This window comes from Pleurodeles waltl, chromosome 3_1 (genome assembly GCF_031143425.1).
Source record: "Pleurodeles waltl isolate 20211129_DDA chromosome 3_1, aPleWal1.hap1.20221129, whole genome shotgun sequence".
In the NCBI taxonomy this organism is placed as follows: domain Eukaryota; kingdom Metazoa; phylum Chordata; class Amphibia; order Caudata; family Salamandridae; genus Pleurodeles; species Pleurodeles waltl.
The window spans coordinates 273,166,427-273,188,829 of NC_090440.1; the positions used below are offsets into that span (position 1 = coordinate 273,166,427).

The 22,403-nt window shown below is 48.1% G+C and overlaps 1 protein-coding gene across 2 annotated transcripts in view; it reads right to left on the bottom strand.

Annotated features, from left to right (window-relative positions):
* LOC138284024 (threonine--tRNA ligase 1, cytoplasmic-like) overlaps positions 1-22,403 on the bottom strand; it is a 221,178-nt gene that overhangs the window by 93,515 nt on the left and 105,260 nt on the right. For both annotated transcript variants that reach the window (XM_069222371.1, XM_069222372.1), the window contains exon 13: positions 22,168-22,305. In XM_069222371.1, coding sequence (XP_069078472.1) covers positions 22,168-22,305 — 138 coding nt within the window. The remainder of the gene's footprint in view (positions 1-22,167; positions 22,306-22,403) is intronic.

Here is a 22,403-nt window from a genome sequence, read left to right on the forward strand (position 1 = left end):
CAGGGCAGCAGACACTCGGGGAACAATCAGGCAATCAGAAAACAGTCAACGGGCAAACAGGCAGAAGGCACACAGGAGCTGGTGGCGCTGCGGGGGCAGGGGAGCGACCTACCCTGGGGTCAAAGGTCGCTACCTCTGCCTCGCAGCGGCCGCCATTTAAGGGGGTAGCCTGGGAGGAGGGGTCAGCTGGGAGGCGGGAGGGTAGGCGGAGCGGCGAAAGGCGGGAAAAAGCGGGAGAGGCGAGGAGCAGAAGACGGGAAAAAACGGCGAGAAAAAGGCCTGAAAAAGGACGAGGCGGCCAAAAAGCGAGTGGGAAAAACAGTTGAGGGGGAAAAAACGGCGAGTGGGGGCAGGAAGACACGGCGGACACAGTCACTCGGGGTACAAAAAGAAGAGGGGAGCGCGATCACACAGGGCAGCAGACACTCGGGGTACAGAAAGAAAAGGGGAGCGCGATCACACAGGGCAGCAGACACTCGGGGTACAGAAAGAAGAGGGGAGCGCGATCACACAGGGCAGCAGACACTCGGGGTACAGAAAGAAGAGGGGAGCGCGATCACACAGGGCAGCAGACACTCGGGGAACAATCAGGCAATCAGAAAACAGTCAACGGGCAAACAGGCAGAAGGCACACAGGAGCTGGTGACGCTGCAGGGGCATTTAGAAATGCCACTTTTAGAAAGAGGCATTTCTCTGCTCTTACTGGTTCGTGTGCCCTGCAGCCTATCTCCAATACACGTCTGGGCTGTATGGCTGCTACACTTTGTGCATTTGCTCTAGACAGCCACAAACACAAGAAGAATGGGTGTGACAAAGGACTCATCTACATTCATCTGCATTCTGATGAGACTTCCTGGGTAGGAAGGGTGGAGGGGAGCTGACACTAACACTTGAATAGGGAAACACCTATCCTCACACAAAGGGCTGATACCCCCCTACTGGTAGTCTGGAGCCTGGGCTAGGAATAAATGATCTCTGTGCACTTCAAAGACCCTTCTTTGACGTCATCCCCTACTTCAAAGGCATATTTAGGTACTGGAACTCTGAACCTACCAAAGTAGTACACTACTGGGCCTGGGAAGAACTCCGCTGGAGTAAGACTTCTGTGCTGTAAGGATTGCCACTTTGCCTGGACTAATTGCTCTAAAGAACAGCTTCTCTGCTTTGTTGAGCTGCCCTGCTACCTGCTGATCTCTGTCCTGCTGAAGACAAGGACTGGAGCCATCTCACTTGAATGCGTAGTGACTCAAAGGGCTTCCTAGCTTGCCCCCTGTTCTGCAGTCTCAGGGACATTAAAGACTGCCTGCAACTCTACTGGTGCTGCTGGACTCTGCCATCTGTGCATCCTGCCCTTGCCTGAGGTGCCCATCTCCAGTCCTGTGCCTCAAAAGTGGGTTCTGCAGCTAATTTCTGAAAAAACAACGCAATGTCACCACTGCTTCGGTCGTAACTAGCACATAGTCCTTTCAACGCCAACACAGAGGCTGTCCGACAGCTGATTCACAGCCTGTACGGACTGACAACATTCTGCGCAGCTCGACGATGGCGCATAGCATTCACATCAAAGGAGGTTGATGCCGAAGTGGGACCTGACTGTGTGGATTGCAAACAACACATCGTTCATCTAAAGTTTTGTTACATCTAAGGCACTTTTCAGGAGACCTGCGTGGGTTCTCCAGTTGGCCTACCCTCCATTACGGTCAGCCTAAACTTTGGATTTGCATCGGTCTCTTGCGACCTCAAGTAATCTTTTGACTGCTAGTGACTTCTTAGCACTATTTTGAGTTTAATATGTAAAAATTAATATCTCAACTTCTACTGATTGGATGTTTGTTGTTTGGGTATTGTTTTACTCAGATAAATATTCTCTATTTTTCCAAACCTGTGTTCAGTGTTTTCGTGGTGTTTTCACTGTATTGTGTGTTGCACAAATACTTTACAACTTTACACATTGCCACTTAAGTTTAGCCTGCCTGCTCTACCGTGTGTAGCTGACTTACCGTGACTGGGATTGTGGACCCTACTTGGACGGGTGCAGACCAACTAGAGACCCAATTTCTAACAGGGCCTCATAAGGATCTAAAGGTTAGAAACGATCACCTTCTGAGTGATGAATGTGAGAAACCCCCAGGTAAGTGTGCAGCAAGGCGACCCTGCGCAGGTGGAGGAGGTGGACGTGGAAGCAGACTGGTGCCTGTTTCTGAAGCTTTCTGGCCTTGGCTGATGGTTCAGGCTTCAAAGCGAAAGCCTCCTCAAACGTCAGCTTATGAAAGCCTTAGTTTCTGGCCTGCGGGAAGCACTACTGCTTTTGGTGCTGATGAAGTTGTTGGCTCTGAGGTCGGCTTTGAGGCTGGTGTCCGTGTCGTCCCCAGAGTACACTTGGCGTGGAGGCTGCCTTCTGCACCAGAAGCTGGGTTTTTTATTTTAGGACATTTCAGTAATAAAGGCTTGATCGGTGCCACTTATGAAGTCTTGTGCTAGCAACGACCATGGCCCTCAAACAGTGGTGGACTGGAAGCTTGGCGCATGGCTTCTGGGTTTGATGCCCGAGCCCCTTGAGAGTGGTGCTTGGACTGAAAGTGGGGTTTGGACAAGGGCAATGGGGTGGTGGTACTCACAGTCAACATCTTCTTCGGGTAGACTTCAATGACCTGAGGTTTCTCCATCTCCGACTCAGAGTTTATTTTAACGTTTATGTAAACACGTTTATTTTAGCTTGGGTCTGAGGCCTGTGCCCTCTCACCCAGTCACTTGTCATTTTATTCCTCTCATTTGCTTTTAGCAAGGCTTCTTTTTAGTGGGAATATTTTAATATTTCTTTATCAGCTGCCCTTTCATGCAAAATTTGTTTTTCTTTTTTCTGCACAACATTTCATCCTGAACTCCCTTCAAGGCTACATACGATAGTTTACCGGGTATCGCTGGCCCAGAAAGTACAATGTCGACCCTACACAGAAAAGTAAGTGTTGTCACATCAGGGCAGTTCCCAGAACAACAAGATGCTTTATTATAAAACAACATGCTTCTCCCACCAACTTAGAGGGGAGATTCCAGCCAGTCTGCCATCTCATGCTGCATGTCGTTGCAGTTTCAGGTGAAACCTGGCACTTCCTCTTCGTCTACTTTTGAGGACTCCCAGCAGACTTTACTTCTAACAAGGTATGGGGATTGGGCTTCCGTTCTGGGACTGGATGGGTGGATGAGGGCTATCGCTGCTATCTACTCATGTAGAAACTTAGTAGTGTGGGTAGGGATGTTAAATACACTATTGTAACAAGATGGTGGGACTCTTCCTGTGTTTCGCTTTCTTGGTAACCTCTGTAACAGTGTTGTACTTCATTATCCTCATAATCGCAATTCATGCCTTTTTACAGTGAACAAAGTTGCTTCAATAAAACCTATTGAACCAAGATTCTGCTTCTGTTTTGTCTTTGCACACACAAGACTTGTATTACTTGGAGAAAGGGGTACAATCTGTTCTACCACAACTTTCCTGAGGAGTCCGAGTGCCATGCAGCGGGCTGCCACAAATCATCTTTACCTTCGGTACTGGTGAAGTACTGCTAGCTAGCCAGAAGGGTTAGGCCAACGCTGTCACATGGTGTGGGATCAGACTCAGTCTCCAATGCACGGTGGTGCTGCCGCCCAAACTCCAGCAGTCTTGTTACTACAACAAGAGTGTGAGCTTGGATCGGGGTTGTGGACTGCCTACTCAGCGGATGGTCCTTGTTGTTCCTCCTTGACGTTGCGGTCTCCAAGAGGTTGTGGTATCCTCTCCTGTTTGCTGCACCATGAAGTAGTGAGCAAAATGAAGTTTGCGTTGGTACCTCAGGGCCTTTTTAGATCAGAAGGAGAAAAATGCGCCTCAGTGAGCCCTTGTCGTGCTCAGGGGACAGACACAGGTTACAAACCTGATAGACGTCTGTCCAAGGGTAATTTGGTCTGCACTATGGACAGTACTGGAATGGGATTCTTTCCATTACAACGACAACATTCTTGAGAAGCGAAGATGGTGGCTGGGGGCCCAAGGGGTGAGAGCCTCAAAAGAGCAATGAGAAAAGCCCGGTCATCGAGCCTGTCAGAAGTCCCCATGTCACTGAAGATTCTGCAGGTAATATTATCTTTTTTCCTATGGGTATGGAGAAGTTTGAAGCCAAGTTACACAAACATCGAAAGTAATTGACCCGGAGCACTGTTCAAACGGCCGATTGCAATGGAGCCAATGCCCATGTGCATTGCCAATAATAGGTGGAGTCACTATACCTTGTGATTCAAAGTCTTCTTCGAAAACAAAGAAGTTGCACAATGTCCAAGCCCAACTAGCTGGTAGGAGTATGCACAGCATGTGTCTCTCAGCTACACGTGCCACAAACAGACCAAAGGTAAGAAACTTGTACTTTTGATAGATACTTCTACTCTCAGGGTCCTATCCTTCCTAATCAAACCATTCTTTATAAAAGGCGGTGGGTCTTAGCAGATTACACAAAAATGTGTTGCAACACATCTGGCAAAATTACCTTCCCTATGGACCAGGGAATCTAGGTATCCTCATGAAAGACGGCACTAAAACCCACATGGTAACCCAACAGAAGTCCACAAAAGGAACATTCCTGTACAAAGCAAAGGAAGCAGCATTCACCCTTGTGCAATGCGCATTTTTATCTGCAGACGGCTCCTTCTTGAGGAGGACATAGGACAGCTTGATGAAGAGAACTATCCAGCTAGTTATGATTCTGTCCTAGGATGCCTTGCTGTTTTATGTGTCTAAAAGATCAAGAACAGCTGGTCATCAGGATGAATGTTCCTGGTGATGTAAAAGCTTGGATGCCTCCATGAACCTCCATGAACCCCCATGATGTAGCAACTCATTTTTTCTTAGGAATGTGTGGATAAGGGAAGAACACCAGCACAGAAATGAATTGCCCCACTTGTATCAGCGACAAAGGGATGAAGGTTGCTAACCATCCTAGCTGAGATGATAAGTATTGAAAGAAGCCTCAGACAAGAGCTGTAAATTGGTGTACTCCCATCATTAAAGTAAGGACCAAGTTTAAGTCCCACTGGGGCAAGATCACCCACACAGCTAGTCCTGTCTCAAGTTTCTCAGAACATAAGTAATCAAGGGAATGCAGAATAAAATCCAACCTCAAGCACACACATCTCTCAGGGCTCCCTGCAGAAAAGGCAGGGAAAACAGCGGACACTGTGCATTCTCCCACATAGTAAATTAAACCATCTGCGGAATGGCACATCCAGATGGAGACACCATTCATAAACAGAAGGATAATGTCATCTCTGCTTGTCCACCCTCATATTGATAGAGCCCACTAGATTACTACGTCATGAGAAACAGCACACTGCCACAATGTTAGTGCCTGCAGACACAGGGGACAAAAGACCATATTGTCCTATCTGTTGACATACCATATTGCGGTTGTGGTGTCAGTGAAGACATGAGAAGCCCACTCCAAAGTTGAAGGCAAGAATTTGCTGAGGATATCTCAAGCAGACTAATGTGACATCTTTACTTTGCAGACTCTGGAGCTCCAGTTGTCCAGCTGCACCCTCCTCCTCAACCAAGTATGTGTCAGTCACAATGATGGGCATCAATGCCAAGGGACAGAACAGTCTCCAACAGGATAGATGTTCTCATACCAGCTACTACTGAATGTCCTGTAGGATCTTTTAAGGGATCAGAATAACACCTTAGAGGTTGTGTTGCTGCAGTGCTGAGCCCACTGAACACAGACACCATTGAAGCATATGCTATCTACCACCTGTGACGAGCAGAATACAGGAGGCCAGATAATCCAAAAGATGTAAAACAAAAGGGGCTGAAAGAAAGTGCTGATCCGCAACATCGAATCCCATCTTGAACATCCCGAGGGGTCCGATACAAGTTGTAGCGAGTCGGCTTTCAACAGTCAATCGCAATACCACTGACCTGGTCAGTGCACTGCTCTGCCTCCCGTGGCTCCACCTGGTAAATAGAGCGCCTCACCCCTCGCTCCTCTGAACTCCAGACTCTTGTCAGGAGTTCGAGGCCCTCCTCCACCCACAGGCTTCTGCCTGCGCCTCATCCCTAGTGTCTAGTAGGCGAGCTCTGCTTTCCCACTAGGCTGCCCTCTGCCTCTCTCTTCCTTTTTTTCTGCTTGCCTTCCATTCTGTTGCACTGCTGTGTCAGTCCCTGCTGTGCTCCTTTAGCCCTCTGCCTCTCTCCTCCTATTTTCTACTGCCCTCCAGTCTGCTTCAGTTCTGTGTCTGTCACTTGCTGTGCTCCTTTTGGCCCTCTGCTTCTCTCCTCCCATTTTCTGCATTGCCCTCCGTTCTGCTCTCACCTCTGACTGTCCCTTTTTGTGCGCCTTTTCTTCGTGCTCATTCTTCCCCATTTTTCTCTCACTACGCTCTATCTCACTACGCTCTCTCTCACTTCCCTCTCCACCCTCTCTCTCCCCCGCCGTTGCTGCCCCTGCAGCACCACGGCCAGGGCCAAACCCTCTGGCTCTTTTCCCACCCACCGCCGCCACACACGTCAACACTACTACGCTGCCACCCTACGTGCCCTCAACACCGGACGCTCTCCCGTCTGCCTTCAAGCCTCCCCGCTGACCACCCGCGGACCCTTCTCCTGCGGGAAATGCACCTTCACCAGCCTCCATACCAACGACCCACCCACCCACCAAGGCAGGATGCAACCATCTTAGATGTATCCTCCTCAACACCCGCTCCGTCCACAAGCACGCAGTAGAGCTATGTAATCTACTCAACTCAGCCTACCCAGACGTCGCCTTCCTGACGGAGACCTGGATGAACCCCTCCTGAGAGCCTGACATCGCCATAGCTATCCCGGACTGCTACAAGATCACCCACAGGGACTGCCCCAACAAACCAGGAGGAGGCATCGCCATCATCCACAAGAACATCCTCAGGATCATGACCAGCACCGAAGACACCCTCATCACCGCCGAACACCTGCTCTTCTAGATCCACACCGACCCAAACACCACCCTCCGAGAGACCCTCGTCTAAGGGCCGCCCGGCCCCCAAAAGCAGTTCAGCGACTATCACCAACGTCATCAGCAGGCACGCTCTCGCATCCACTGACTCGGGGACTTAAACTTCCAACTCGAGAACACCAATGACAACAACAGCACCACCCTGCTCGACAACCTCTCCAACCTCAGCCTCAAACAACTCGTCACAACACAAACCCACTCCGCAGGACACACACTCAACCCTATATTTTCCACCAGCAATCACGTCTCCTTCAGCCACACCACTGAACTCAACTGGACAGATCACCGCTGCATGCACTTCTCCTTCAAGAAACCCACAACATACCACCACCCACAACGGATCCCCCAACGCAACTGGAACAAGGTCCCCGAAGACCAACTCATCGCAACCCTCTCCTGGAACCCACCCATCAACACCATTGACACGGACGCAGCTTCACACAACTTCAGGCAGTGGATCGACACCTGTGCCAATTCTCTCGCCCCGATCAAGAATCCCTCCAACAGACGCACTGACAGAAGGGCCTTCTGGTATACCGCTGACCTCCTCAAATCTAAGCAAACCTGCCGCAGACTTGAAAGAACGTGGTGCCAAAAGCAAACTCTGGACAACCATACAGCCTTCAAAAATGTCATCCGCACAAACCACCAACTCATGAGAACGGCCTTCAAAGACCGAACCAACAACATCAAACACAGCCATAAGGAGCTCTTCAACATCGTGAAGGAATTCTCCAACCCCAGCTCCAACGCCAATGCCATTCCACCATCTCAAGACCTCTGCGACTCCCTAGCCTCCTACTTCCACTGCAAGATTGCAGACATCCACGACAGCTTCAGCACCCAGACCCCACCGGCAACCACCAACACCACAGATTCACCTCTGACCAACCTCCTGCTCTCCTGGACCCCCATCAACGACCCCATTGAAATCATGAACACCATCCACTCCGGCTCACCATCTGACCTCTGCCCTCACCTCATCCTCAACAAAGCGAGCTTCAGCATCGCACCCCAACTACGGAAGATCATTAACAGCTCCTTTGAGTCCGCCACCTTCCCGGAGAGCTGGAAACACGCCAAGATAAACGCCCTCCTCAAAAAACCCAAGGCAGACCCAAAGGACCTCAAGAACTTCCGGCCTATCTCCCTGCTCCACTTCCCAGCAAAAGTCATTGAGAAGGTCGTCAACAGACAACTAACCCACTTCCTTGAGGAGAACTGCACCCTGGACCCTTCCCAATCTGGAATCCGCAGCAACCATAGTACCGAAAGTGCCCTCATCGCCGCCACCGACATCAGAACCAAACTGGACAATGGCGAAACCATAGCCCTCATCCTCCTGGACCTCTCGGCCGCGTTCGACACCATCTGCCACCACAACCTACGCTCACGCTTCAGCAATGCAGGAATCCGCGACAGAGCCCTCAACTGGGTCACCTCCTTCCACACCGGCAGAACCCAGAGTCCACCTCCCCCCCATTCCACTCAGGGGCCACCGAAATCCGTACGCCTGGGTTCGTCCCTCAACCTCACCCTCTTCAACGTCTACATGAACCCGCTCACTAACACAGCCCGATCACACAATCTCAACATCATCTCATACCCTGACGATACCCAGCTCATTCTCTCCCACACCAAGGACTCCTCCAAGACAAACCTCCACTAAGGAATGAAGGCCATCGCCAAATGGATGAAAAACAGCTGCTTCAAACTCAATTCAGACAAGACGGAAGTCCTCATATTCGTCTCCACTCCCTCCGCATGGGATGACTCCTGGTGGCCTGCCTCTCTCTGAGCCACTCCGACTCCCACCGACCATGCACGCAACCTAGGATTTCTCATTATGCATGACCCAGCAAGTCAACGCAATCTCCTCCTCCTGCTTTAACACCCTCCACCTACTCCGAAAGATCTACAAATGGATTCCCGCCAAAACCAGAAGAACAGTCACCCAAGCCCTCGTAAGCAGCAAACTGGACTATGGCAATGCCCTCTACGCAGGAACCTTGGCCAAACTCCAGAAGAGGCTGCAACGCATCCAGAATGCCTCTGCACGCCTCATCGTAGACATCGCAGCCACTGCCACATCACAGGCCATCTGAGAGACCTGCACTGGCTTCCAGTCAACAAGAGAATCACCTTCAAACTCTTCACCCACGCTCACAAAGCACTGCACAACACCGGACCAGAAAACCTCAGACGGCTCTCCTCCTATACCCCGACCCAGCATCTCTGCTCTGCCGACCTCGCAACCGTCCCACGCACCTGTAGAACTACAACCGGCGACAGATCATTCTTGCACCTCGCCGCAAAGACGTGGAACACTCTCCCCCACCCATCTGCGTCAGACCAAAGACCTTCTTACCATCAGGAAACTTCTCAAGACCTGGCTGTTCAAGCAGTAGCAGCAGCCCCCCCCTACCCCACCCCACCTCAGCACCTTGAGACCCTCACCGGTGAGTAGTACGCTTTACAAATTTCTGATTGGTTGATTGATTGAATTGCCAAAGAGCAGATTGCATGCATTCCTGGTCTACAATCGTGAGCCACAACAATGCTACTTGAAGATACAAGTCAGCAAATCACTGCCTAAGAAAAGCACTGCCAGTTGGTAGTTGCACTAATTGAAGATACAGCCTGTAATCATCTTGACAGTCAAAAGGCACAACCTATAAGACCTTGAGCGAGAGGAAGCATCCTGAACTTTACCTTGCTGAGGACGGAATTCTGAATCCTTAGGTCCAGCTTGTTCCAATGACCCCCTCCTTGGAATTAATATGGTTATTATTTAGTGACACTGAACTAACTGGAAAGGAACTGTAGGGGAGGGAGAGAGATACAGTGAGGGGACGTGGAGAGATGGGCCTTGGAACAGAAGGGTTTACCCATGTTCCACAATCAGGAGAAAACATAGGTCCAAAGTAATGTCCCATCAATATGTCGCAATAAGAACACCATCCCACACTGGACTATCCTGGTCAACTGTAAGCTTAATAAAGCAGATTTGAAGCATGGTCCTGAAGCGCACAAAAACTGTTCTGACTACTGCACTGGCTGAGACAGCTGAAATTAATAGCCTGTTGAAAAGTCCTGCAACTACCAATACTGCCAGTGATCGCCTTTTCCAGCTCAATGTTTGTTTGACCATCTCTCACCAACTGTTTGACAGAATGACACAAGTGATCCAGAAGACTGCTTGGTGCCAGCTGCGTGATCCTCAAAAATTTGTGGGATATGCTTTAAGAAACACTGGAAGAGCAAAGCGCCAAGCTGCCAGAGAAGACCTTTTTTTCATAGCATCAGTGCACTTGTAATCTCGGTCAGAAAGAGTGCTGAGGAAAGCAATGGCATTTATTTTGTTTCTATGAAGAAACCTGCACCACCCAAGTTACACAGGCCTAGCAGAGTTGATAAGGGATAGTCCCAAACAGTGAGCACAGGGTTCAAGAAAGTCATATTGAAGGGCAGAGGAGACCCAGAAGAAGAGGAAACCTCCTGCTGAATTTCAATAAACAGGTTAACCATGGTTACTTTAACCAGATGCGGAAATTCCAGAACTTTGGTGGCTCTGCGGATCTGCAAAACTGCAAGAGACAAAACCTCCTCAGTAGGAGCGTCAGCAGGACACTCCATTTCAAGTTGAGAGGATGTGCCAGAGCACTGGCATTTTGAAAATCTATGTAAAGACCCTCATCAATTTAATGTGAGAAAACATTATCTGCCCCACTCTTGTCACAAGTGTGTGGCTCTTTTGAGGTCCATCATCAAAAGAAGCCTCAACATTCTCTCTGACCTAAAGCAAAACGGCTTGCCAGCCATGACCAGTTGCAGCCATATGCTGCTGTTAAAAAAACAGCAAGTTTTTTGATGGATTAAAAAAGGTTGCTTCGTCGCCAGATAAGCACTGTGACTGCTTTGAGTTTGGCTGATGGAGGTCGAGGCATAACAGAATGCAGAGTAGGTCAAATCTTGAGCATGGCCTGAGTAAAGGCAATACATCTGTTAGATCAGTGTGGGTATACCAACAAGCACTCTGTGGGATGGAGCCAATGAGTGGATTCCCAGATGCTTCCCAAGTCAGTACCCTCACCAAAATGATAGAATATCTTATTGGGGGTTTTATACCCTAACCTCTAGTACAATGTAAAAATTGTATAACATAAAGGTGAACAAAAATAGAAAGTATATAAAAACACCAAATATCAAAGACATATTAGTCAGGAAAATCCTACCCTACATTTGTTCTTGATCTGTTGATTTATGGAAACCTTTCACCTTACTACAGCCCATGTGGTTGGGTTGTTTGCTAGCTTATGGCCAGGAAAAACACTTTGGGATGAGCATAGCTCAAATGTGTGTACAGAGTGTCATCCACATCTCATAGTAGAGATCAGAAAATAAACAGTTTTGGTTGGATCCTGTTGTTGCCAAGCATCTATGGAATGGCAACATGTTGCAGTGCTGGGTGGATGACATGACGGTGTTGGGCGAACTGACTAGTGAACAGTTACTGGGCTTGGATTAGAAGGGAAAAGCTGCTAATCAACATGGAGTTATGCACACAACATATATGTTTAAGTCCTACAGAGTTATACTAAAAGACCATTAGGATAGTAAATGTACCACTATTACTTAAGTATTAAGGCATCATATCCTCGCATATAAATCAACATCTGCTGTCTTGATTGATGTAATTACATGTCATATGCAACAGACTGCTTTCTTAGGGCTAGTGTCTCCTTACAAGACAAATAAGAAGGGTAGAAGATGCTTCTTTATCTTCTCCTCTGTAGACACTGATGCACAGTAACTCCGGTCATGCAATCCTGCATTTATTCATCATAGTGAATACTGTGCTTGCTCCCCTTACCTCAAACGGAGGAGCCATGAGATTCCATGTCAGAGCTGATGGGACCTGAGGAGGAATGACCTTTTTGACCCCTTCCATAAAAGCTTTAATGACTGGAATTCTGAACAGAGAAATGTGTTGGCTAGTCTGAAGGTACGCAGCCAACGCAGCTGAGTGTACCCATACGGAGGTGAAGGCTATGCCTGAACTCTGCAAATGAAGCAGATAGCAGACAGTGTCCTGCACCGTGGCCTTAAAGGGAGCAATATATTTTGAATGACAAAAGTTGACAAACCAATTCCAATTGGCTGCACAGCATGCCTGGGTGGTAGGTCTGCGCGCTTCTCTGAGAATGCTCATGCATTCTAGATGGAAAATGAAGGTATCAAGTTTCTATGACCTAAGGAGGCAGATTGCAAGGTTGAGAGATCATATGTCAGATTTCTTCATGGTCCTACGTGAGACGGTCCAGCATGTTGGGGAGCCTCTTGTGCAGAACCAGAGAGAGTTCAAGCAGAGTTGTGAACCAAGGCTGGTGGGCGCATGTGGGAGTCAATAGGATGAGGGTGAGATATGTCTGCCGGAACCTTCGAACCACAAAGGGAGAGGCGGAAAAGCATAGGCAAATATCCCCAACCAACTGATTCATGGTGCATTGCCTTTAAATAGTGGGAACCTGGAGGCCAAGTATAGGCATTGGGCGTTCTCTGCTGTGGCAAAAAGGTCTATTTCTAGAAAGCTCCAACACCGGAGGTACTGGTAGAAGACTTGTTGGTGGAGTTTCCATTCATAGACTTGTTTCTGCATCATGCTGTGGAGGTCGGCAAATTAGCTGTCTGTTACTGGAGTCCACGTCCAAATACTCTGGGCTAACTGTGCGATTCGGGGAAACCGGGTACCTCCCTGTTTCTGAAGGTAACACATGGCTGTCATGTTGTTCATCCGGGCAAGAACAACCTTGTCAATCAGGTGAGGTGGGAATGCTTTAAACGCTAGGTGAGCGACTAGACGTTCCAGGTAGCTCATGTGGAGGCCCTGGTGTTTGGTTTCCTACTCGCCATACAGAGTCAGATCCTGTAAGTGGCATCCCACCTCACAAGGGAGGCATCTGTTGTAATGATCCTCTGTGGAACTGGGTCGAGAAAAGGCTGCCCCTGCAACAGGTTGTTGGTGTTCCACCACTGCAGATAGTGGCAAGTGTGACACCCAATCAAAACCAAATCAGAGCAATGACCCTCCACTTGAGACCACTGTTGCACAAGGCATTCCTGCAATGAAAGCATGTGCAGGCTGTCATGGAGTACTGTAGCAATGCAGGAGGTCATCATGCCAAGTAGGCGCAGGACTGTCCTGACTGAGACCTGGTGGTATAGTTAAAAAAGAGGGATTAGTACTTGAAAGGACTGGATCCTGGCTAGTTTTGGACAGGCCATGCCAACCTGGGAGTTGAGATATGCCCCAAGGTAGGATTGGATCTGGAGTGGTTGCAGGTGAGATATGGTGATGTTGATGGTAAAGTCTAGGTCGTGTAGGAGGTTTATTGTAATCAGAGTGTGTTCGGGCACTGCTGGTGGGTAGCGCTTTTGATCAGCCAGTCATCCAAAAAGGGAAAAAAATGAATGCCATGTCTGAGCAAATGAGCACCCATCACAGCAAAACACTTAATGAAGACAATGGGTGCAGTGGTACTTGAAAGGGAGCACTTTGAACTGCTAATGCTTTCCTCTGACCACAAATCGGAGATAATCAGCGATGCACCAGGTGTAGTGGTATGTGGAAATAGGCATCTTTCAGGCTGAAAGCGGTCATGAAGTCGCCTTGTTGCATAAGTGAAATAACATCCTGAAGAGTAACCATATGAAAGTGCTCTGAAAGGATGCATTTGTTGAGGGGCCTGAGGTCTAGAACTGGCCTGAGGGACATGTCCTGAAGGCAAGTCAGGGTTTGATGGTAGCAGCAGCTCCTTTGGGCGTGGGGGGGGGGGGGGGGGGGGGGGCAACCTTTACCTCTACGTTTAGAATTGTTGCCTCTGTAGGATCCACTGAAGTAGCCTCTGGGAGTGGTTGCTGGGCCTGTGGATGGTGGTAGGATGTGGAGGCATCAGGGGAGGTAGACTTTGAGCCTCCATAGTAGGGTTTGCGACGGAAGAAGAAATAAGGTGCCAGCGTTTGAAGTGCACCCATAGCCTTTGCCATCTCTGTATCGTTTTAAATTTCTTCTAATGTTTGGTCTACCTGTGGACCGAATGGATGTTGACCATCAAACAGCATGTGAAGCAGAGCAGGTCTGATGAACCTTCATCTTGAAGCTGGAAACATGGAGTCAGGCCTTCCTGTGCAGGAGGAGACTGTAGTTCACTCCTCTGGCGACTGTGTCCATGGCATCTAGTGTACAGTGGATAGTGGTGCTAGAGATCTGCTTCCCCTTAGAAACAATCTTGTAACCTCTTGCCGAGGGTTCCTCAGGGAGATGCTGGAGGAACTCCTCCATTTAGTCCCAGTGGGCACAAGCATAACTGGAGAGTAGCCCAATGGAAATAGCAATGTACCAATGTTTGGATGATTGTTGTGTCTACCCCACTTCCCTGCATTCTCTTTAAGCTTACTTTATGCTTACTCTCCTTGTTTGGTGGCGAGGCATCACTACTAGTGTGAGAGTTAGGCTGTGGTGTCAACCAGGGAGTCGGGTGAGAGCTGCCAACAAATGTAAATGGGGGCAGTAGGAGAGGCCTTGTACTTTTTCCCACCCTAGGAGTTATGACCCTAGTGTAGACGAGGTCTTGAAATATGTCAGTTGTGTGGCAGAGCATGCCTTTCAGCATTGGAAGGTATTGGGTAGAAAGGTGGGTGGAGGAGAGGGTTTCAAATAAGAAGTCGCCTTCCAAACGCTCTGTGTGTAGGTCGAACCTATGGAAGGGGGGATCCCTACCAATAAGTTCCTGATAGGACGTAGAATCATGCGACGGGGAGGGGTGGGCAGGGTGTATTTTGGGGTCTGTATCCCCAGGTGGGTCAGCACTGTAGAAGTCCCATGGGTCGCCCTGTGGAATGCCAAACGTGCCCTCCCTCTTCATGACCACTTGTGTCAGAATGAGGTGACCTCTGAGGTGTAATGTCAAGGGGGTCCCCTGGAGAAGCAGGCAGGGAAGGTGAAGATTGAGAAAGAGGGTGTGGTGATGTGTATGTGAAGGGTAAGGAGATAGTATCCTTCTCTGCCTTCTTACTCTGCTTCTGTGGGGTTGGAATGTCCAAGGCCTCCTTGAAGGACAACTAAGTTTTGGAGGCTTGAGCTGATGCAGATGTCGAAGGACTGGTGAGAATCCGGACCATGTGGGAAGGATAACGAGTGTCCTTGCCAAGCACTGATCTGCTCTTGAAGTTTGTGAAGAGTTTGTTCCACAGTATCAGAGACAAGCTCATACTTGCTGGTTCATGCTGAGGATTTCGGCTGTGAAGGTGGCTTAGGTTTCAGCGGCAACAGTCGGGTTGGCGTGGCTGGCGCGAAGTGGCCGGTCTCACTGATTTCTCAGTTCTGAGCCGGATCTAGGCGGTACACCCTAAGAGGTGGTGGCCCAGGGGCTTGTCTCTGGCATTCCAAAGTGCTTGGATGTCCCTTGGAAGTGGGCTGCTCTGCCTGAGAGTGGTGGTGAGGGGAAGATGGCAAGGTGCTCACTGACTGCTGAGTTGGTAGAAGGTCCAATATCTCAAACTCAGAGCCTTAGCTGTGCTCGGGGTAAATAAATTCTTCGGCCAATGACTATGGATGGGGCTCCTCCTCAAAGTCCTCTGGGCCGAGCAGGACAGGGGTGTCATCTCTGTTCCTACTTGACATCTCCAGACACCGATCCAGATGGTCTTCTAAGGGTCTTTGTGGAGCAGAAGGAGCAGCATGCGTCGCAAACAGCCTTATTGTGCCCAGACGAAAGACACAAATTGCAGAAATGATGGAGAATGGTGCGAGGATCTATGCGTGGCAGTGAGGACAATAGCAGAATGGCGTCTGTTCCATCATTGCAGAGGCATGGTGGAGAGAAGTGACCAAGAGACAGGAGTAGGTGCAGAAGGGGGAAACACTGGAGGGGCAGTGGTAGACCTAACCCTCTCTCAAGTAAAGTCACGAACGTCAATTCAAGACAAAGAAGGAAAAGGAGACGTGATCAATTACAATACAAATGGAGGGAAGTAACCCCTGCGGACCGAAAAAAAGCAGTGCAACTGTTTCAAACTGGAGCACAGGAGCATTCGTCCAAAACTGACGGCGGAAAGAAAACAAATCTAACAATGGAGTTGATGACCATGCGCATTACCAGCAATGTGCACACAGACGGGCTCAACACTAGACGGAGTTTGCACAGCAAGTGTATCTACAGCCACACATGCCTCAAACATAAATAGTCTCAAAAAGCACACATTGCAGTCATAGTCCCTGGTACTTCTTTGTGTGTGTATGTCCCCCTCGTGAAAGGGTAAATTACCATCAATCATAGTGACATTAGCCAACAGATGAAGTTGACAGATCTGCTGCCCCATATTGCATGCTATATAGTGGAGTAGAATAAATATGTGAATTTAACAGTAACAGACCAATGGGTGACGAGGGGTGACTGAAAGCTGCTATAAGTATTATTTTAGGAAGTTGGCTCTGTTTATACTATCTCAAAGTGAGAGATAGTGTGGACAGAGTCCAAGGGTTCCCCTTAGAGGTTGGTAGTGGTAAAATTAGACAATACTAATGCTCTATTTTGTGGTAGTGTGGTCGAGCAGTAGGCTTATCAGAGGGCAGTGTTAAGCATTTGTTGTACACAGACAGGCAATAAATGAGGAACACACACTCAAAGACTTAACTCCAGCTAATAGGTTTTTATATAGAAAAATATATTTTCTTAATTTATTTTAGAACCACAAGATTTAAGAGTTATGGTAAGTACATAAAATGCAAGGTGCTTCACACAGGTAAGTAGAGAACTTTGATTTAAAATAGAAGTACACACAGTTTAGGTTAAAATGGCAATAAGCTATTTTAAAAGTGGTCACACTGCAAAAATCAACAGTTCCTGGGGGAGGTAAGTTTGGTTAAGTTTCTTAGGTAAGTAAAGAGTTTACACAATCAGTCTCCTGGGCATAGGCAGCCCACCGTTGGGGGTTCAAGGCAACCCCAAAGCCACAGCACCAGCGACACAGGGCCGGACAGGTGCAGTGGTCAAAGGAGGGCCCAAAACACATAGGCGCCTATGAAGAACAGGGGTGCTCCGGTCCTAGTCTGCTACCTTGGGGAGCAGACCAGGTTTTTTTTATAGAGAACTTGGAGGGGGGACACAAGTCCACAAAACACACCCTCAGCGGCACAGGGGCGGCAGGGTGCAGTGGACAAATAGGCATCGGGTTTGCTATTGAAAGCAATGGAGGGAACCGGGGGTCACTTAGGCGATGCAGGCAGGGCACAGGGGGGCTTCTCGGGCCAGCCACCGACTGGGCTAGGATGAAGGCCGCCTGCTGGTCACTCCTGCACTGGTAGGTGGTTCCTCTTGGTCCTTGGGGCTGCAGGTGGAGTGCTTGGTCCAGGCGTCGGGTTCCTTTGTTACCAGGCAGTCACGGTCAGGGGGAGCCTCTGGATCCTCTCTGCAGGCATCTCTTTGTGGGTGCGGGGGGGGGGTCGACTCAGGGTGTCCACCTCATTGGAGCTGCCTGGGAGTCCTCTCTACAGTGCTGGTTCTCCTGAACTCGAGCCGGGGGTGTTGGTGCAGAGTGTGAAGTCTCACGCTTCCGGCGGGAAGGGAGAATCTCTTTAAAAGTTGCAGGTTCTGAACAGTGATGCTGTTCTCGGGAGTTTCTTGGTCCTTTAGGTTCAGGGCAGTCCTGTGAGTCCTCAGAGGTCACTGATCCCCGTCGGATGCGCCGCTGTGCAGTCTTTGAGTCTGGAGACAGGCCGGTAGGGCTGGGGCCAAGTCAGTTGGTGTCTCCGTTGTCTCTGCAGGGCTTTCAAGTCAGCAGTCCTTTTTTCTTCAGGTTGCAGGAATCTGATTTCCTGGGTTCAGGGTCGCCCTTTAATACTAAATTTAGGGGGGTGTTTAGGTCTGGGGGGCAGTAGCAAATGGCTACTGTCCTTGAGGGCGGCTACAGTAGACCGCTACTGTCAGGAAAAAGGAAAAAAAAGAGAAGCCTTCACCAGGGCCCACCTAGCTGCCAACAAACATTTACAACACCTAAAGATCTGCACTGGGACTATTCTGCTAACTCCCCCTCACCTTTGATGGCTCTAATACTCTCTCTAGTTCTGTAGTACCGCAGGGTCAATCTCCCTGGAAACAATACATCAGAGTATTATGGAGCATCGAGAGGAGACAAAGGCTAAAAAATGGCAGATCTCAGCTAGCCTGCCGCAAAATGCAGAGGGCCATTCACCGGGTAGCAAAAACATGCTCTGAATTCGCTCCACGCAAGAGGGAGACAGAGTCTCGATTCTCTAAACTGGAGGGTGACACTGTCATACAAGGAGAGACTGGTGACTAGATGAAAGCCCAGTTAGACGATACTCAATGGAAACTGGCGGATCTTGAGGACAGACTTGGACAAAATAACCTTCAAGTGTTGGTTGTTCTGAAAGGGGTGGAGGGAGCAGACCCTCGCAGATTTATTGTGAATCTGTTTAAGGAAGGCTTTCCAGATCTAGCTCAGTGGGGTTCGGAGAGAGAAATACAGAGGGCTCACCAATTTGCCTTCAAAATCAAAACCAAATCAGAAGCAGGAGGTGCAAAGCCCAGGGCTATATTGATCTGGCTCCATAATTTTCAATCAAGAGAAGTTTTGTATGATCCTGCCCGTCCAGATCGTAAAAGTACCGCCAGAGGGTGTGACTTTTTTGTTAGACCTGATTTTTGCCATGAAACCGTAGAGAAAAGATAGAGACTCCATCAACCAATCCTGCTCTTACAGAATAAAGGGGCTCAGGTCTTCTTGATGTATCCTGACAAATTGAAGGTGGTTGCTAATGACAGAACTCACTATTTCTTTTCCTGAAGTGAAGGCCAAGGACTACCTGGACTAGCTCCAATAGTAAGCAGCCGTGATGAACGATGGGGGTCATCCGGGCTTAGTCTTCTCTTTCACATGAACTTAGATATTAGAATATGGTGCTTTTTGGGGGGCAAGGGGTCTGTTGGTTAGCCTTATATTGTTTTGTTACCTATTAGATATAGGATATGGGGTCTGACTGAGGGAAGGGAGCACAAACTCATTTGTGGAATGGGACTGCTCAGTCCTGTATCCTCTATGAGGTGGTTAGGGATGCTAGTAGCATTTGCAGTGGGGCAGATGTTGGGGAGGGGTTGTGGTAGAGAGAGGGTGCAGGGTATGGAGGGAGTTCGAGGTGAGAAGGGAGACACGGGGGGAGCTTGGGTTAAGAAATGGCAAAGGCAAATGTGTGTGTATGTGCAAGGTATGCCCCTCATGAGCCAAGGAAGAATATCTAGCAAAAGTCAATGGATGATAAATCCCCGGGAAAAGCAGAGTAAATATAAAGGCATTGGTGCCAACGGATAGCCAGAAGCATTCATAAGGCATAAGGTGAGAATATGCTCTATCAATATATACGGTCTGAATAACCCCCAAAAAAGAAGGAAGTTGGCAGTGGACCTAAAATCATTACAGCCAGATATTGTCTGTATTCAAGATACTCACATCCCCTGGGGTAGGCAGGAGGCATTGAAAGAGCTAGGGGTGACACTTCTAGCCTGCACACAACAGACAGTGACAACACAAGGAGTGGCAATTATGGCTTGTACTCCAGGTCGTGTCCTGGCAGATAAGGGGAATGTTGGGTCATTCTAGAATGTAATGTTGAGGGTGTGGGGGTGACTTCACTCGTCACTCTTTATGGATCAAATTTGGACAAGGCTGAAACACTTGAGGCTTTAAAACTGGAATTAGCTACATGGCCATCTCCTTTAGTAATCTGTGGTGATCTCAATATTCATCTTGAGGTTAACAAGGATCTAACTGGCTCTGATAGCTATCAAGGCCGCAAACTTAAGGTGTTTAGGGCATTAAAGAGGCTGATAAAGGATTATGCCCTTATTGATGTCTGGGAAAATCAGATCCCGGCTATACATACTACTCATCCCCTCATAATAAACTAGTTTGCCTTGATTACTTTTTTACCACTGCAGCCTTAACCTCTGAAGCAGAGATAGAACTCTCCCCCAGAATCTTATCTGACCATAATCTTTTAACCTTGGTTGTACCGGCAACTTGACTCTCCAGGCCCCATCGCACTTGGACATTTGACAAAAAGCTATTAACCGATCCTTCTTATTTAGATCACATGCGTATTTGGCTAAAGCAATTTTTAGAGGTCAACAGAGACACCGCCTCACAAGAATGCGTTAAAGGCAGGGGTCAGAGGAGAGACACTGAGTTTCAGCTTACACCTGCAGAAGGTGAGGGAGTCAGAAGTCACTAGCCTGCATCAACAGTTTAGGCAGGCTGAGGGTAAACTGATCCATTGCTTAAGGAAAGGGAAAGAAGCTACCACAACTCAGGCTGAGATATCAGTGCTGAAAGCTAAGGCTAATCAGCATCTCAGCAATGCTGCGGCAGTTAAATATCAGATGTTCAAAGCTGAACACTATGAATATGGTGAATCTACTGGAAAGGTTTTGGTTAGATGGATAAGGCAAAGTGTGGTAGCTATTAAAGATTCTTATGGATGTTTGCTGGAAAAACTAGAGGAGATTTTAAGTTTTCAGAGATTTTTCCGAGGAGTTATACTCCCGCACTCAAGAACAAGCAGCTGGCAACTATAGAGATTCTGTGGAATTTCTAGGGGGGCTAAAATCAGCTAGGATTAGTCAAGGAGAGCAAAACCTATTAAAGACCCAAATCTCGTTAGAAGAAATGTACGAAGCTATGAGCTCTTTGGCCACAGGTAACGCCCCGCGGCCCGATGCCCTGCTACTCAAGTTCTACAAGGCATTTTTCCAAGAATTGAAGAATGATATGTTATTAACTTTCCTAACGGCTCAGCAGGGCCAGCCTCCACCGTCTTGGGAAGCAGCCACTATGGTAGTTTTTAAGAAAAAGGATAAGCCCTCTTGGTCCCCGGATCGTACAGACCAATTTCATTGCTGAATTGTGATGGGAAAATATACGCTAAGATCCTAGCTAGCAGGGTGGCAAGGGTTATCTCCCCATTGGTATGTAGCAGACAGCACGGGTTGATTCCAGGCAGAGGCACAGTTGACCACATTAGAAGAGTTATTTCTCTGTTTGATCTGGCAGAAGTATGTCAAACACCTCTTGGTTTGATATTGCTGGATGCCAAGAAGGCATTTGATCAAAGTCTCCTGGGCGTTTTCATGGGAGACTTTGAGATGGAAGGGGTTTAGGGAAGGTTTTAGTAACAGCTATTAAAGCCATGTACAAGTCCCCTAAAGCCGGGGTATGGTTAGGAGGGATAGAATCAGATGTAATCTCCATCTCTAGAGGTACCAGGCAGGGTTGCCCCTGTTCACCCCTGCCTGCTCGGAAGCTAAAGGCTGGTTTGCAAGATGTAAGGAATTAGTTATTTCAAAAGAACACGAGTTAAGGTCTTGGGAGGAGCATATACAGTATGGGCCCAGCTACAAAGGCGGATTTAGGTTGGAAGGTTTAATTTTTATACTCCAATTTCTGCACAGATACTTCCCCCTTTGGTTTTTCAAGGCCCGATTTTGGATATTCGGAGACAGCGTAGGATAATCAAGGTTGGGATTTATATTCTAACACCCTGCCTAAATCCTTTATGGAATTACAGACTCATTATGCTCTTCTGGAAGCATTTTTTTAAAAAGTTTTTGCAAATCGAGGATTTCGTAAAAAGGAACTCCCCTCTGTAGATAAAATCCCGATGATTGAAGTTATTTGGCGTAGGGACAGGATAGGAGCACTCTAACTTATAAATAGACACGCAGCATGTTTGCTCTCCAGAATGAAAAGTGGGGTATGCGATTTGGTCAGGAAGGAGCATGGGGGGAAGAATCACTGTAGATGGCAGAAAAGACATTTTCCATGGCTAGCTTAAAGACCCAACATTATAAGATGCTATTTAACCTGTATTATACACCGGCCAAGGTCTCTAAAAGGGGGGGGGGGAATTTAGAGTCTATCACTGTCTGTTCATGTCAGTCTCTCTTATCCTGCCTGTTAATGTTTGTGACATTGGCTTGTTTCTTTCTTGGTGTAGTTGTAAATGATGAACAAAAGATGTAAGACGGCTTTTGCACAAAAAATAACAATAAAAAAAATAAAACATTCTTGCCAGTACCTTTTCCGCTTGATTCCAGATCTCAATTTCTCCTAGAAAATTTTCAGGTCTCGTAGAAAGGTGTAATTGAAAAGTAAACCCAAATACAGCATAAACGGACTGCAAGAACTGTAAGCAGCCTTTAATTTCGTCTCCGATCTGAAACATGAAGTAGAAGCACATATGAGTGAGGCTACTCACAACGGCCAAAAGCAAAATACCAACTACTTTGGAGAAGAAGCTCCAGCCTGAACCCG